Here is a 15,819-nt window from a genome sequence, read left to right on the forward strand (position 1 = left end):
GGCACACAACACCTCAGTGTTTGCTTTTACTAAGCACAGGTAACTCCCTGCCTGCTGTACTGCTGCACTTTCACTTCACCCCCCCTGGAATTTGTTTGCATACCCTTTGTGTGCAGAAAGTGTAACGTACCCAATTCTATCACTGTTCTACAGAAGGTGACAGATTTGGCAGTTGAAGTGGCAGAAGTTGGTATTCTTTAGCTATTTCCATTAACACCTCTGGAAGCTGCCATAGGCATAGAAGTAAGCTTTGGCTGAACGGAATTGTATCCTTAAAGCAATTTTTATGTGAAGAAAAATGTCAAATGATTGTAGAATTGTGCATGAATCGCCTTAAGAATTTGAGAATTGATCTTGCTTTCTTTAAGCCTTGCGTAACTCAGCCTATTTCTCATTCATTCTAGTTAAGGAATTATTCCCATGAAACCTGGTAGGTTATGTGCTTGCTGCAGGTTTGTTCTCAGAACCATCTGGTTTTCTTTAGATACCCTGCCACTCTTTGTTGAAGGCTTGATTTGCCTGTGTTGTGGAAGCCTCTTTGCATTTTCATGCTGTGATTGAGACTCATTGGAAGAACATGACTTTTTATTTATTTACGCTGTTGTAAATTAGGACACTCACACACACACAAAATCATCTGCTTTGCACGTATACTGCTTTCTGTAGGCAAATCAACATTGTTTTAACTGGGGGGGGAAAAAAAAAGCTGAATCCCAATTTGAACTTTGGTTTAATGTTCTGAATGATACAGCTTGTGTCTGATCTTTCAGGCTTTTTTTTTTAAATTTATTTCTTTATAATGTATACATGAGGAAGTATGTATTACACTCCACATGGGGACTATTGTCTCTCCCCATCCTCCCCAGACTTCTGCTCTCCCCAACCAAGACTGAAAGCCAAATATTTGTTGGATATTGGCTTGCACTACTCTAGTTCAGAAACATTCCTTCTAAATGTATAGTTGGAAAAGAGAATACTTACTGTGACCTCTTGTTTGTTCCATTTAAGAATGTCCTGGTATTGTCTGAGAACTGTACCATTACCATTATTTAGTAAATTAAGTTGTATTTGCCAAAAAAGTAAAACTGAGTGGCTGTCTTTTCTTGCATGCTGGCTGTCTATACATCTTAAGTTCTTTACCTACCTTGTCACTAAAATGCTGCCTGATGTCTTCTACACCATTGAGCACAGAAATTTTCACCTGCTTTCCCAGTTTGTGCCATGAAGCATGAAAAATAAAGTATTTGTGCAATGTTGCTTTTCAGGTAGATGATATATAGAGAGTTGTGCGTGTGATAGTGCTGCCTTAACTCTCCTTTTTGTTTTGTTTCCCCTTTAATTTCCTAGTGCTGAAATCAGAAAAGAGAAGAAAGCTGACTCAGGGAAAGGTGTTGACCGGGAGACTTGTCTATGACTCGCTCTTCAAGTAATTTTTTTACAAACGAATTAAAGGAGTGCCACAACCACTAAATATAAATTATTTACCTTGTAACTTTTGTCTTTCATCTCAAACTAGCACAGGTAATGTAGTGCAATACTTGTCTCATTCCACCTTGTCTACCTTGTCTAGTATCAATGTAAATGTCTGCAGTAGCCAATGCAAAAAAAATCCTTGTGTTCGTTGCTGATCTTGGCCATTTATCAGTACTTGTATCAGAAATGTAAGGAGCAAATTTTCTTTCAAATTTAACTTTCCTGTTAATAGGTTTGTACTGTATTTTGCTACTTTTTCTGTGTGAGAATACTTAATAATCTTGATTCAAGATGAACTTGAAAACCCTTGTTCCAATTTTTTTTTTAATTACCTAACTAATAAATGATTTCAAGAGACCCAAACTGACGAGCAAACATTGAGAAGTTTATAAAATAACAACTGATCTGACCCTGTGAATAAACTAACAAGGATAATACTTTCCTCCTTAATCTGTCCATTTGAAGTCATGGATTCAGTTTTGCAATGTGAATTGCAGGATCAGATTCTGTATTTGTGAAGTTTTCCTTGATTTAATACAATGTATTTAATATTAAAATTTGTATGTAACTGGAACATAGTCCTATATATATATAAATATATATATATATATAAAATTATATATTAAAGCATTTTCTCACCTTAGCTAAAGAACACCACCACATCCTTTGATGTGAAACATGGGTACAGTATTTCTTAAAATGCAATTTGTGATTACGGTATCCTATCTTGTATTGTATGAATGTTGCCATGGTAGGCCAAACAAATGCATTTTGTCATTAATCAATCCATTATTTTACAATAGGGAAAATTTTGTAGATACAAACTATACCCCACATGCAGTTTTATCACCTGCCCAATGATTTTCCTCTTTATTGCCTGAAATTCAGCCACATAAAGGACGTATTTATATTGTCTTCTCTCCACTAACAACTGTAAACCTATTAGTTTCAGAGATTGTGTATAATAATTGAACGGGTATCCTGCTGTTGTTTTGTTACAGCTCTTTATTATTCCATCAAGTACATATTGATTAAAAGATAAACATAACATTGCAAAGTAAAATGTGGCTTTAAGGCTATTACATTTTTTGTAATGGATTTTGTTACTGCCTGACCCTTCAAGCTGTTCTTTTGTGTAAAAGACTGCGAGATTAGGTATTGAATGAATAGGGATGTGGAGCTGAAGTTTTATTGCGCTATTTGGAATTCACTGATTTTTAAATTTTTTAAGATAAATTTTTAAATTATTAAAATGAAAGCTAACTTTCAGTATTATGCTGTAACTTTGAATCCTAAAAATAAGAATTGTAGTTTTGCAATCTTCGTAAGAACTCTTCCATAGGGCTCTAACATTCCCCAGCTTTCCCAAATATGCAAATTTTCTATACACCTCGTGAACAAGTTTTCCCATTCAGCACATTTAAAGTATTCCAATGTTCTTGTGTGTGTGAGTGTGTATGTTTTAATTCTTTAGCCATAAATACTTGCATTTTGCTGCAAACTTAATAGGGTCACTGTTCTAAATTTACCTTAGCATTATCAAAGCCCTTTAAAAGCCATTTTATGGAGAAAAAAAAAAATCTAATGGATGCAAAGAAGAATTCACATCTAATTCAATGTTTTGTAGATGTAAATTTAGGAAAAAAATGCTGATGCATTAAGGTTAAATGCTTTGTTTTGTGTACTTGATGATAAATTGTAAGATTCCAATTGTTTTAAGGTTAGTATAGAAGCTCAATTCTGGTTTGTCCTGAAAGCAGCCTGATGGTGTTTTAACATGTTGCTGACTTTGTTACAGATAATGTATACAATCAAAATGTACTGGCTTCATTTGACCAACTCTTAGAATATTAAGAAATCAGTGTATTCAATGGCATTCTGTATTTCTGTTCAGTATTTCAGAGTGGTTTTATTTGAAAACACTCTGGTTTTGCGTGAATTTAAGTGCTTTTCCAATGTTAATCTTAACGTTCTGAAATCACACACAAAATGTAAAGCAGATGTAGTGCTATATTTACTTCTAATTTCATATTCCTGGTCAAAATTACTCAACTTCTTGGATGTAATTTATTACAGAAGTTTATGTGTACATGTGAATAGACTATTGTGTTTTTCACAATTAAGATATGTTATGTGAAAATAAATATTTATCCTAACTAATTTTCACGTTTATTTTTACGCTGCAATACCATGCGATATTTGAAATGTCTGCCTGACCTGAATGAGCTTCATGAATTAATGAGTGGTAGAGCCCAGCATGGCTCCCTTTTCAAGTGGAATCTCACAGAAAGATGCAAGGCTGTGAGTGTTGCTCCCTGGGTGGAGGTGGTGGTGATGTACTTGGTGTGACCATAACAGTCAGTGTGACACTGGGGACAGCTCAGAGCTCACTGTTCCAGGAAGAGGATGGGAATGAAGCTCCAATTTACTGCTCATGAGTTGGTCCCCCTTCCTCCTGAGAGAGATGATGCAGACAAAGCAGGAGTAGCGGGATCTTTTTAGAGATCAGTAGGTAATGTCATACAATTTAAAATGCTTCTGCTCTTCTCAGAACCCTAAATTTCTGCTACTGAAAAACTTGAGGCCATGAATCGCAGTACTACCTACAGTATTGACTCCATCTCACTAAATCCCTTTTGAGCTTCTTCACCAACTATTAAACCAAAGACTAGAAGTCTCCTAGCCTAAGAATGGTGACAGTGACACCTCAAGCTTCCACTGCTTCTGTTAGGATTTTACACTAAGTGCATTGTACGACAAACTTAAACATCCATTCCAACATCCATAGGAAAAAACCCACAGAGAAACCCGTAATTGGTAGGTGTGCAACTGACCAGCATGTTGCAATAACTCAGGCACAACTGACTTCTAGCTTTGGACATTAATAAAATGAGCTAGATATTTCCTGTGGCCTCAGTTTTAGTTATTTATCTATATTCAATGCAGTTCAAGCAAGTTGTCAGTTCCCTGAGGCAGCTCTATCATCCTATTGCCTGCATTATTTTTGGAGTTGAGGGAGTTCTACCACAGTGAAAAATTAAGACACTGAATTGATGTTAATTAGGACACTTCCTATAACAATGAAGTTTTCTTTTGTTTTGAAAGTTGTATCATTGTCTATTAGCAGCATAGCTTAGAAGTTGCTTTCCAAATTAAGATAATTAGCATTGCATTATGTAATGCCTTGCAGATAAGAGTTAAAAGGGGGTGAGGTATTGAGAGTACAGAAGAAGTTTGCCAGTGAGATGTTAGAATCATTAATGAAGGTCAGATGTAAAGAATTGCATCTTAATGAAAGCCTAAGACCATATAATTTCTAGTTTCACTTTTTTTAAAATGTTTTTTTGATTATACTAATTATTGCACTTATCTAATGAGAGCCTGGTGAAAGTAGTTTTTTGGATTACAGAAACACTTTTTTTTTGTTTTTCTGACAGTGTGAGTGGTAACATTAAAATAAATCCTAACTATTTACCCTTGCATACACAAGCCATATCATAGTGATAATCTTTTTTTATAACCCATCTCTGTTGCTGGGATCTACCTTATACTGATATAGGTTTCTTTGCCTTGAGTCAAAAGAATGAGAGATGTGATGATAAAACCTCTTGGAGATAACTGACAGCCTGTAATCCTGTAGAAGTTTAACAGTGGTGCCAGTCTACATTAGAGCCACTACTCCCTTGAACCCAAGATGGTATTTGTAAAACTCAGCTCCAGTGTGCTTCAAAAAAATGCCAACAAACAGAACAAAACCACCCATCTTATTTTGTGAGTCAAGGAATTGTTAGTTTGTGAAAACAAAATCTGATTTTCTATTTGAGACTTTCTCATTTAAGGACAAGCTGCACAGTGTCTTAACATTCTTCCCCATGCTTTATCTGTCTGCATGAGTACTTTTACATTCACACCTAATGTCACTAATAACCCACAATACAGACATAATCAGATGCTGGCATGTAATACCAAGAAGCTAAGTGTTAGATAATCATGTCACACTCCATTACATGATACCATTACACAAAATCAGAAGCTTCACTGTAAGTCATCCTCAAAATTAATGGGATTTAAAAAAAAAAGAGTGTTCTTTTTCTGAAGCAACATTTTCAATGATATGGACTACACCTCCTTTCATAAATTAATGTCTTTATTATTTTAAAGCAGCACAATTTTTAGTACAAGTGGATTGCATTTTTTCTATGCAAAATTAAGAAAACTAATCCTCAGATTAGATGGAGAAGCCTACCTGGAGTGCCGTAAGGAAAGCAGATATTTATTGGTAGGCTGTAAGGTTTTGCCAGAGAGCATGTTCACAGGAGAGTGACAGTCCAGCCCTTGCTCTAAGTGACTGCTAGTTCACATTGTAATGTTTTGTTTCTGTGTAAGAACCAGTTCCTATCCATCGGTACATCAGCAACTTCTACATTTAAAAAATGGGGCTCTTGTTCCCAGAGGAAATTTCGCAGTGCATATTCCCAGTGTAGCAGCCATTTTTACTATAAAATAAGCAATAATCACAGTAGTAATATGGTAGCACACAAAGAAATTCATTGGCACTGGTTTGATTAGGTATCATTCAAAATCTTTGGTGAGAGCTGGTTATGTGCTTGCCTTGCAAGAGTTCTGCAACTGTAATAGAAGAGCTTGCAGAGCAAACACACTCACTTCAGGAACTGCAGCATAAAGTATTTCATTCTGCACATATTAGCATTGCAGTAATCCTGATAACCATTGTAAAATAATAATTATCAAGTCTTATGAATTTCTGCAAAAATGTTTCTTCATTATTTTTACAGAAAATTACCCCAGGGTTCATATCAATTTTGATGGAAACGTTATTATATTTTTATCATTCCTTTCTCTAATATACAAAGTGGATTGTTTCTCTTTTAGACTGAAATATCAAAAAGTAATTACTCAAGCAAGTACCATGCTTCCTAGAAGTCTGCAACATCATTCTGGTGATGTTAAGACCCGATTAAACACAATCAATAAAAATGCAATAGTTGCTTGGCAACAGGAATCATTACAAAGATTAGCATTTCATTGTGTACACTGGTATCCCAAGAGCTGACTCTTATCTCATCTTGATTTATACTGGCTCAGAGTACATTATTGTGAGAGTTTTCTGGAGAAGTACCATCACTCCCAAGCAAAATGCTGGGGTTAGTGCAGTGAGAAGCACTGCTTTATGAAGTGGCTCATGTGGGTATAAATATGCTTATGTGCTTGACCGGAGATGGAATGGTCTTTGTCAGTGTACCACTGTGTGAAAGAGAAATACAGAGAATGTTAGTTGCAGCTACATCTAAATGATATAAATCAAACATGACAGACAGAAAAACCTGTGCAGCAATTTAAATGAACCTGGCATGAGGCTTTCAGCATGGAGGCAAAGACATGATGGGGTAGGAAGCTGCTATGACACTTAAGCTCCTTCTTTGCATGTGGGACATGCTCTGTTTTTATGCTGAAGGTGTAAAAACAACATGTGGCTTGTCCACATGGGGGGTAGATTCAACTGTTCAGTTACAAGGGGTGCCTGACCTCTCCCTCTGTATGTCCTTGGAGTTTGGCTGAAAGAAAACCACGCACTTGGCCTCCTTCTATACATCATCCTCTATAGCACTGCTCTCCTAGGGCTGAAAGAATGTAGGAAAGGAAGAGCTTGCCCCTCAGTCTGGGAACTTCCATGCACAACATAAAAAGGGCAAATAACTGCTTGTCTAACAAGTACAGTAAACACCAGATGTGATGGACAGGCTATCTGGGATTTTGCTGGAGCCAACCTTTCCTTTTATCCTATCTCTGAGACACTGTTCATTGCACTTGGGTATATGCAAAGGTTGGGACTGGCTATTTGTCTGAGAACAAGAAAAATTTGAGAAAATGAAAGATTAGGTAAAAAGGATCAAATATGAGATGGTGTTGCTTTACAGTTTTTCTTGTGCAGAAATGAAATACGTGCTTTACGTTCACATTTCAGTTACTGAACATGAAATGCAACTGTATGAACTTTCATTTAAGAAGGCAATGAATTTATACCTTACCACAGGGAGCTTATGTTATTATTCTCATTTGTATAACGATAAACTAAACAGAACCATACCATTGCCTGAAAATCCACTTCAGCATCAACAAGAGCTTTGGAAATCTGTGCTGCTTGCTGAAAGTGAACATTATCTGAAAAGTGGAAGAGGAAAAAGGTAAACAAAAACTGCTTCTGTAATACTCTGGGGGAAAATCAAAGCAATGTACACACTAGACTGCCCAGCACTGCTGACTGAAACGCAGATTAGTTGCAAAAATCGGTATTATTTTATTGACGCAAATGTAACAGCCTTGCCCCTTCATGCTTTTGTTTTGTCAGTAGTAGAATTGCGAACCTGTCTGTAATACTAAAATGTCTAATTAACTGCAACTCACCATCTGCTGTTCCATGAATAAGGAGATATTCAACTGCCTTGAATTTTTCAGCTCTGGCCATTACTGTTGAACTCTGAAATGAAAGGAAAAAAAAGAAAAAAGGTGCCATTTATTAGGGTATGACTTGCTACCAACTGAATTTGATTCGTGTTGACACTGTCTGGGGTCCTTCAGCTCAAAGCAAGCAGAGCCCTGCTTACCCCCCCCCCACGAAGTGCCATGGGACAGGGTCACACATGCAGGGCTAGGTGCCCACGCTCCAAGCACCCCACACCTGCCCGCAGCTGTTCCCGAGGTTTTGGCTGCCAAGGACCGGGCGGCTGCCCAGGGCAAGAGCTCTGCACCCAGGTTCACATGCAGTCCGTGGCCAGCACGGTGGTAGCCTGCAGCACACTGCGTGCCATAGGTTTCCTGTTTGACTGCACACAAGTTAAAAAAATGTTGCCATGGCAACAGTGCACCCTGTGAGAGCAAGGAGTGGATCTTGCAGAGGCTACACATGTTATCTTCCCCACAAGGTTCACCTGCAGGTAAGGCACCAGAGCTAATACTGCCTCAGTCTCCAGTAAAATTGGGTAACAAGAACTTTAGAAAAATGTGCTCTCCAAATATGAATGAGAAAATCACTAGACCAAATCTCTAAATAGAAGTCAAGCTACATTTTGGGAATGGAAACACGATACAGAAAAGATGCAATAATCAGCGACTATGATTAATCAAGAAATTTAAAACATGGTAACAACATATTCCCTAGAACATTCTAGCCTGACTTGCTACTGTGACTAAAGAGTGAAGACAGTGAGGATTGCAGATAAGATTTTTTACTTGGGCAGGGAAAGGGAGTAGGATGGTGTGCTGCCATGAACAGAGAAGAGGAACAACAGGGACAAGACATTTTAGGCTTGATAAGACAACCAGTTAATCTCTCAAGGAAAAAAAGTACTAAAAATTGTGAACAGAGAATTTAATGATTTGCTTTTTTTATTCCCAGTTTTGTACTAAGGCTGTATCCTTGCACAAGGATTCACATTTAGTACCCCAAAAAATTCAAATACATTATACTGCCAAGACAAGAAGTGTTCTGATTTCCTTATGTCTCTTGTGTAGTCACGAATCTTTAAAGCAAGTACAAATATTAAATTCCTTTTTTCATGGCAGAATAGTGTACCAGAACCCTTCCATACATGAATTGAGTTCTTTGTATGTATTCAATGAAATCTAAAAACCAAGTTCAGCAGAGAGGGCACAAAACCTCCACCTTCCAGTCTGTGACACTGCAGTTGCCCTCTTTTGATAGTCAAAGGCTAGAGAGCACTAGAAATCCAGGATGTGGAAATTCACCAACAGTGGAAGCATGACACTTTCCATTTAGATGATTTGGTACCGTGGAGTAAGAGCATTTAGCTGTGAGTGCCAAAATATGGAGAGCACTTTGATGCACTGAGGAGCACTGGTAAACCAGCTGACCAAAAGAACAAATGAGAAAGAAATGGCCCCGTGAGATTAAAGACAAAAAAACCACCAACAACCAAAAAATGTCCGAACCAACCAGTATCCTCTGAGTAAGTAATTTCCCACATGTGCACAGGGAAAACTGACAGATCACCTTGCTAGGCTTTCTTGCAGAAAAGCAATGCTGTTTTAAGTAAACCTTCTGTGAGTGGAAGCCTGATTTCAGCTATACTTCTGAGAATTTGACTTGGCAAAAGTAGTTTTAGAAAGAGGATGTCACTATTTTTCCTCTTCAGGCATTCAATAAAATAAAGTAATTTGTAAAAATACTTCAGAAAGAAGAAGCATATGAGATACTTTCTCTGCTTTTTTGTCACTGGTGATACTTCACTTGCTGTACTCACTCTAAACATGAAGAGTCCCTTCCCTAAAACAAGCTTTGTGTCCTTACAGAAGTTTGCAAGATAGGGAGCACCCTCAAGTAGGCACAGTTAGACAACAAAGCAACAGCAGCTGAACAAACCTTAAGTGGACAGGAAAAAAATACAACTTTATTTACCACCTCTGCTTTACAGTTACGCTGCTAGGACAAAGGCTCTGAAAAGGTAACGTGAACAAAGTACTGAGAATTAGGCCCTGCTGAGTGTAACTGGCTTTTCTAAAGATCACACAGCAGTCAACATTTTATCAGCACTCCACAAACAAGTTAAGGTTTGGCTGAAATTGAAGGTCTCTCTCCCCTTAGCATATTCTCAGATAATAGAACAAATGTCAAATCAGTACAAGATGGCATATTTACAAAATTGTACCCTGTTTTGCATAACCTAATGATGCAGCAGTTCTTAAGGACTGAACATTTCAAATCTGCTAGAAAAAGATTGCCAAATCTATGACTGTTTCAAACACTTGCCAAAAGCATATCAAATTCAGAGTGAACTGCAAAATAATGTTCTCACAAGTTGAACAGTCTCTTCAGTATGCTTTACATGGCTACTACGTCTGACCTCCAGAGCTCTGCCCCGATTCAGTCTCCAGTCTTTTGCATCAGGGATGTTTCTTCCAGGCCACCAGATTCTCTGCCATTCAGTCTAGGATTATACTAGGAGCACCACCCATGCTTGTTTCTCTCTTTTACAAAGCTCTGATTTTTAATAGTTTACAACTACCTTAAAAGGCATTGAACATACCTAATTAGCCCTCTTAGGAGCAAGAGTCAGACTTGACTCCTGACAAACAATATTTAACATCTCACATTCTCTGCCTTCAATAAAGTAAAACCTAATGTCACAGTAATACAAAGGCAGGATGTGCCCCTCTTACCACAACTAGTTTCTTGAGTTTATATATTCAGTAATTAATAATACTCTACATGTTAGGATTGTGCCTAGTAGTGCTCATCTTCTCCAAGCAAGTGTGTACACCACCTCATTTCTTTTTGTCTTTACAACTTATGCAACTTTTTGCTTTTCATGCCAGCTTTACAGCAATGCAGCAGAATAGAGAATATATGATGCAGCACACCAACCTGACAGCACAGAGTTAGCAGTGCAAGCTTTAACAGCTTCAGCTGGATGTACTAGCTTTCAGTACAGATTCTGCATTCACCTCAAAAACCATTGATTTCAGCAAACAGCTCTCCTCAGTATCAAGGGACCAGGAGGCTGGCGATTGGGACTGGGACATGGATCAAAGGGGCTGCAAGCCAGGAACATAAAGGACTGAAGTCAGTAAGGGTCTTCAGCAATAACAAAATCCCACAAGACTGTCATTGAGGCTACAGGAAACAACAAAGTCAGTTCTCAAGCTACCCCACCCTCCAGGTTAAAAGTAAAGTCCAAGCACTATATTATTTGGAGCTTTTAACAACAAACAAGGATTTAGGCTGCATTTTCCTTTCTCTAGGAGCAGCAGCGAAGTGTGACAATCTGATCTAGGCAATTACTCCTCCTCCATCTAGCCACCATTCTCCCCAATTAGTCCTCTGAGTAACACATTTGAAACCTTTAGCTCTTTGGTACTGGCAGTTTCAACGTGGCCATTGCCAGCAATGGATAGCATGCCAAGAAAATCCGACTCCTGGCTTGAAAGGATTAAACAGTCCTCTGTTGCCATCTGTGCCGTGAAGCTGGTGAGTGACTTTGTGCACCCAGAGCGTTAACGTTCGTTCTGCACAGCGACAGGAACTCGTATTTACACTGCTACCTCGCAGACCTCCTACTGTTCCCACTGCCTTAAAGAAACACATTTGGAAAAAGGCAGGCAGGAGGCTGCAGGCTGCTGGTCAGTTCCTGCTGGGACCAATAGCTCAGTGGATAGAAGAGGGAGACAGGCACAGTACCCAGTTGTCCAGCAGACGCTACCATTGTCCCCAGTCTTGACCAGAACGTCTCATGTAGCAGTTGACAACACTAGAGTACTGTAAATATATGTCAAACCACATGTTTCAGTACATATATGTATGTACTTATACATTTTATCATAGTTTTAAAACAATGCAGCAACCCCCACCCTCTTTTCTACCCATGACACCTTTATAATGCAGACAGCAGTGCTATCTGTCTCCTACCCTGCTTACCAACCCAAACACAGAGAATGCACTATCTCCTCCTCTAACTTCAGTGTTTGGTTCCAATATCACCATGGCTGGTCTGTGAAACAGTTTTCTGTGAAACAGTTTTCTGTGAAACATTCCAATAACCAGGGCACAAAATACCCCTCAGATTCCTCACAGTTCTCCCACAGCCGCTGTATTTTCACCTGGGCCTGAAGTTTCCCAAAACCTAACAGGACGTTTGGTTGCTCTGCCCTATGCCCAGCTACCTGTGACTTCAAAAAGCCCTTGAGGCAACAAAAATCCTCTGGCACATGGAAGAGCAAGTCAAATTAGATTAGAGCAACTCAATTAGATTAATCACGCTGTAACAAGGACAAGCAATCTACACATAATTTGCAAGGACAAATGCCAACTCCCTCACTCCTGTGCAAACACTGGTCATTTTAGAACAAACTCTGGACACCCTCTGTTTATGGAGATCAGGCCAACATTTCAGTCCTGACACTGCTGGCTCACAGCTGGTCTGCAATTTGGTATCACCACGGTACAGACAGATCAGATTTGCCTACCTGTCAAAGTGTTATAGTATTGAGGAGATTTTGCTTTCCCTGTAAAAAAGCTTCAGATTCCTAAAGCAGGGAAGTTCGCATGATACCCATTTTTAAAAAAATTACATTTCAGAAAGAACGGGAGTACATTTGTTTTTGTGAAAAATGTTTACGATAAAGCCTACTTTGCTCAAGAAGATATAAATTTTGAAACAAATTTGTTTCTTGGTGGCTAAAATAAAGGTTTTTACAGCTTCTTTTGCACTCTGCATAGTAGCCAAATGGAAGTGAATGTAAAAAAAACCCCAAAACACCAACACACCAAACAAACAACAGAAACCCCACACCAGTCACCAAGAGGAAGCTGCCTTGTGCAAATTCAAACATATGACACTACAGCCTCTAACAGCACAATGCAACCCTTCTAGCAGAAGAGAAGAAACAAACTTGTTTCTCCCCACAGGGAAAGAAATAAACTGTTTGAAGAACAATATACCAGTTTAGAAATGAAACAGCACACAAAAAAATGTGATTTCTTTCTTACATTATAGTTCTTCAGATTATCATTTTCTGTAGGAAGGCCCATGTATCGCTCTGTGTATATTGAATCTGAAATTTAAAAAAATCCCAAAATTAGAATCTGCTACTTAATTTTCAGTATGTCTACCATCAATTTTACCCATCAATACAAGCAGTAACAATGCATTCTGGAAATCAGGTTTTCCACAATGAGGGGTGTAGGTAACCATCGTTATTCAGAATAGTTAATCTTCTTGTTGCCATGGACACCTGAATGCTGAATATTAATATAGCACTTTGTGTCAGTGTTTCCTTATTGTTATTCTTTCAGTAATCCTAAAACAATGACTGAAGATGTAGCAGTAAATAACTAGCATCTGATAAAAAACCTTATATATTTTATCTAAATGTATACTACCAAAAATCTATACTATGAAAATATAGTAGTACATTAGGATTCAGCTTGGGTAAAAAATTGTATTTTTTGCCACTTTACCATTTTCAGATTTGCAGCTTTGTTTTAAGCCACACAAATTAAAGCCCTGCTGCCATATTCTAATGTCCATTTGGCTTATCATCAGAGTTGTTTCACTAGAGGTTTTTTTTTATGCTGAATATGTATGCCTCCATAATCCCTCATTTAACTAGGTAAAAGTGTAATTTTAGAGATCTTGCTCATTAAAAAAATATCTCCTGTCATACTGTAATATTCATGTCCAAAATATTATGAAGACATGGCTATGTCCTCAGTAGACTGCTGCTACTGCCTGGCAGCATGATCTGATCTGCTGAATTAGCTACTGTACAGCCTCTGTGCTAGTTGCAGAATGATAAATGATGCCTTCTTTAGCAGAGGTTTGCCAGGGAAAGCTTTCCCCTGAGTGTTTTTGGACAAATAAAAATGAGGAAAATGTTAAAATGTGTTCAGATTGTACCAGCACCGATTCAGGACTTTACACAATTTTTTTAATCTCTGAGGAAGGGCCCTATCACTAGACCATTTCTAGCCTCATGAAACTACTTGAAACCTTATGCCCTAAAGGCTTGATGCATGTAGAGACTTGTCCACTTGATCAGGTTTTTCTCACATCAAGCTATTCTCAAGATGAATTAGATTTATAAAATCCAAATTTTACATGCTAAAAAAAAACCCTGACCAACCAATCTAAGGCAAATCAAATCCTATTCTGGTACTTTTAGAGAATAAATTACAATGCAAGTTCAAAGTTAACCCTCACAGTTCATTCTTATAAAAAAAGTTTCATTTTGAAGACAAAAAAGTTTAACTGTGATGGATTTCTGACACACAATACTGTATGTCATCAAAGCAAATGCAGACATTACAGCAGTACTACCAATATTACAGTGATTTTGCCTTCATTAATGGACATAGAGATTACCTGAAGTTATGGATCTGACTTCTTAAGATGGGAAATAATATTTAGCGAATTGGTTTAATTTCAAAATGCAGTGGCCACGAGCTCATACAAACAGACCCAGTGGCATTTACGTGGCATCTAGTAGATAATCCAAAGTTCTGCGCTACGAGCCCACACTTTGCAGCGTGTGCACTGGAAGACATATGGGAATCCTTGTAAGGAGGAAGCCCTCACATACCATAATACTGCCAGCGTGACACGGGGGCAACCGCGATTCCACACTTGAACACGCCGCTCCCAGAGCCAAGCACCATGGAGGTCACGTATCCCCCATAAGACTGAGAAGAAAACATTGCTGTTATTTTAGTCAGAAGGGAAAGGATGGGGCCCATCTGCTACACAGTTCATCAGGCATTTATGGGATCAGCGTTTTTCATATTAATGAACTCCGTGCTGAATTTGGGTCAGATCTCAGCCAGCCTGCTCAGTCGGGGAAGCAGGCACCAAACAGCGCATGGCAGCTGCGGCGCCGATGAATGAGAGCCCGACGGGGAACAAGGGCGCAAACGCTGCCGAACTGTGACTCAGCTGAGGATGACTGTGCTTGGTAGCACTGTAGGCAGGAAACAAGACACTGCTGAACCGCTGTGTCCCTTCCCGTGCTGGGGAGTGGGTGGAAGCAGAGCTCTGGCCCACAGTCTGCTCTGATGAGTAGTTGCAACAGGGCATCCGAAAATTTCCAGCTCCCTTGGAGCAGGCCTGTGGTAACTCGCTCCCTAACTCTCCCCCTAAGTGTCAGGAGCAAGGCTGTGACTGGGGAGTGAAGGATCTGCTGAGTCTGTGGGAGGAACTGTGCAACAACACACTCCTTGCTATACACAGAAAATTTACTCACAGTCTAGCCTGATACACAGATGAGTAAATATCTGACACACTTGAGCATCCAGGCAGCAAGATACCTAAACACTGTCACCAACCGCCCAAATGACTGCCCTCACAAGAGTTTGAATGGGTACTTTGGGAAAATGTGCCCACCCACATTGAAAAACAAGAGCTATTTTTGGATCTCATTCCTGTCTTAAAACCAGATTACAGGCAAAGGGAATTGCATCTTATTTCAAAGTCCTTAAATGTTTGCTCCAACTTCAATTCCTAGGTCCTTCCAATGAGATCAGCAAAGCAACACAGGCACTTAGTGATTAAACACTGTATAAATGCCTAACCTGGCCACAGCAAAGGTATTGCTGCTCAATCTATGGCAAACAAAATTCACACACATAGTGACAGGCTGACAATCTAAAAACTCATGATATAAAGAAAATCTATTTGCCCACAGGTTCAATGCCCAGGATGCAGAATCCCAGCATAGCTCCAAAGATGAATGTTCTTCTGCTATTCAGCCTGAGGGTCATAAGGATTTAAGATGGGATTGCATCAAATCATCAATTTCTGCAGAAAGAATTTTCCT

The 15,819-nt window shown here is 38.8% G+C and overlaps 2 protein-coding genes across 5 annotated transcripts in view; one reads left to right on the top strand and one right to left on the bottom strand.

Moving 5' to 3' along the window:
* The window catches only part of SLC4A10 (solute carrier family 4 member 10), an 88,780-nt gene extending 86,763 nt beyond the window's left edge, over positions 1 to 2,017 (top strand). For 2 of the 3 annotated variants that reach the window (XM_018911465.3, XM_009087931.4), the window contains exon 24: positions 1,348 to 2,017. In XM_018911465.3, the coding sequence (XP_018767010.2) occupies positions 1,348 to 1,414 (67 nt within the window). In that variant the 3' untranslated portion in view covers positions 1,415 to 2,017. Of the gene's footprint in view, positions 1 to 404; positions 431 to 1,347 lie in introns of all 3 variants that reach the window. The other variant, XM_018911467.3, reaches the window with a different exon arrangement.
* The window catches only part of DPP4 (dipeptidyl peptidase 4), a 74,296-nt gene that overhangs the window by 29,040 nt on the left and 29,437 nt on the right, over positions 1 to 15,819 (bottom strand). Inside the window, exons 22-26 of one of the 2 annotated variants that reach the window (XM_018911469.3) lie at positions 14,590 to 14,689; positions 12,998 to 13,062; positions 7,900 to 7,972; positions 7,583 to 7,656; positions 5,603 to 6,738 (exon numbers count right to left, since the gene is read on the bottom strand). In XM_018911469.3, the coding sequence (XP_018767014.2) occupies positions 6,640 to 6,738; positions 7,583 to 7,656; positions 7,900 to 7,972; positions 12,998 to 13,062; positions 14,590 to 14,689 (411 nt within the window). In that variant the 3' untranslated portion in view covers positions 5,603 to 6,639. Of the gene's footprint in view, positions 1 to 5,602; positions 6,739 to 7,582; positions 7,657 to 7,899; positions 7,973 to 12,997; positions 13,063 to 14,589; positions 14,690 to 15,819 lie in introns of those variants that run through there. The other variant, XM_018911470.3, reaches the window with a different exon arrangement.

Source organism: Serinus canaria, chromosome 7 (assembly GCF_022539315.1).
Source record: "Serinus canaria isolate serCan28SL12 chromosome 7, serCan2020, whole genome shotgun sequence".
Taxonomy (NCBI): Eukaryota; Metazoa; Chordata; class Aves; order Passeriformes; family Fringillidae; genus Serinus; species Serinus canaria.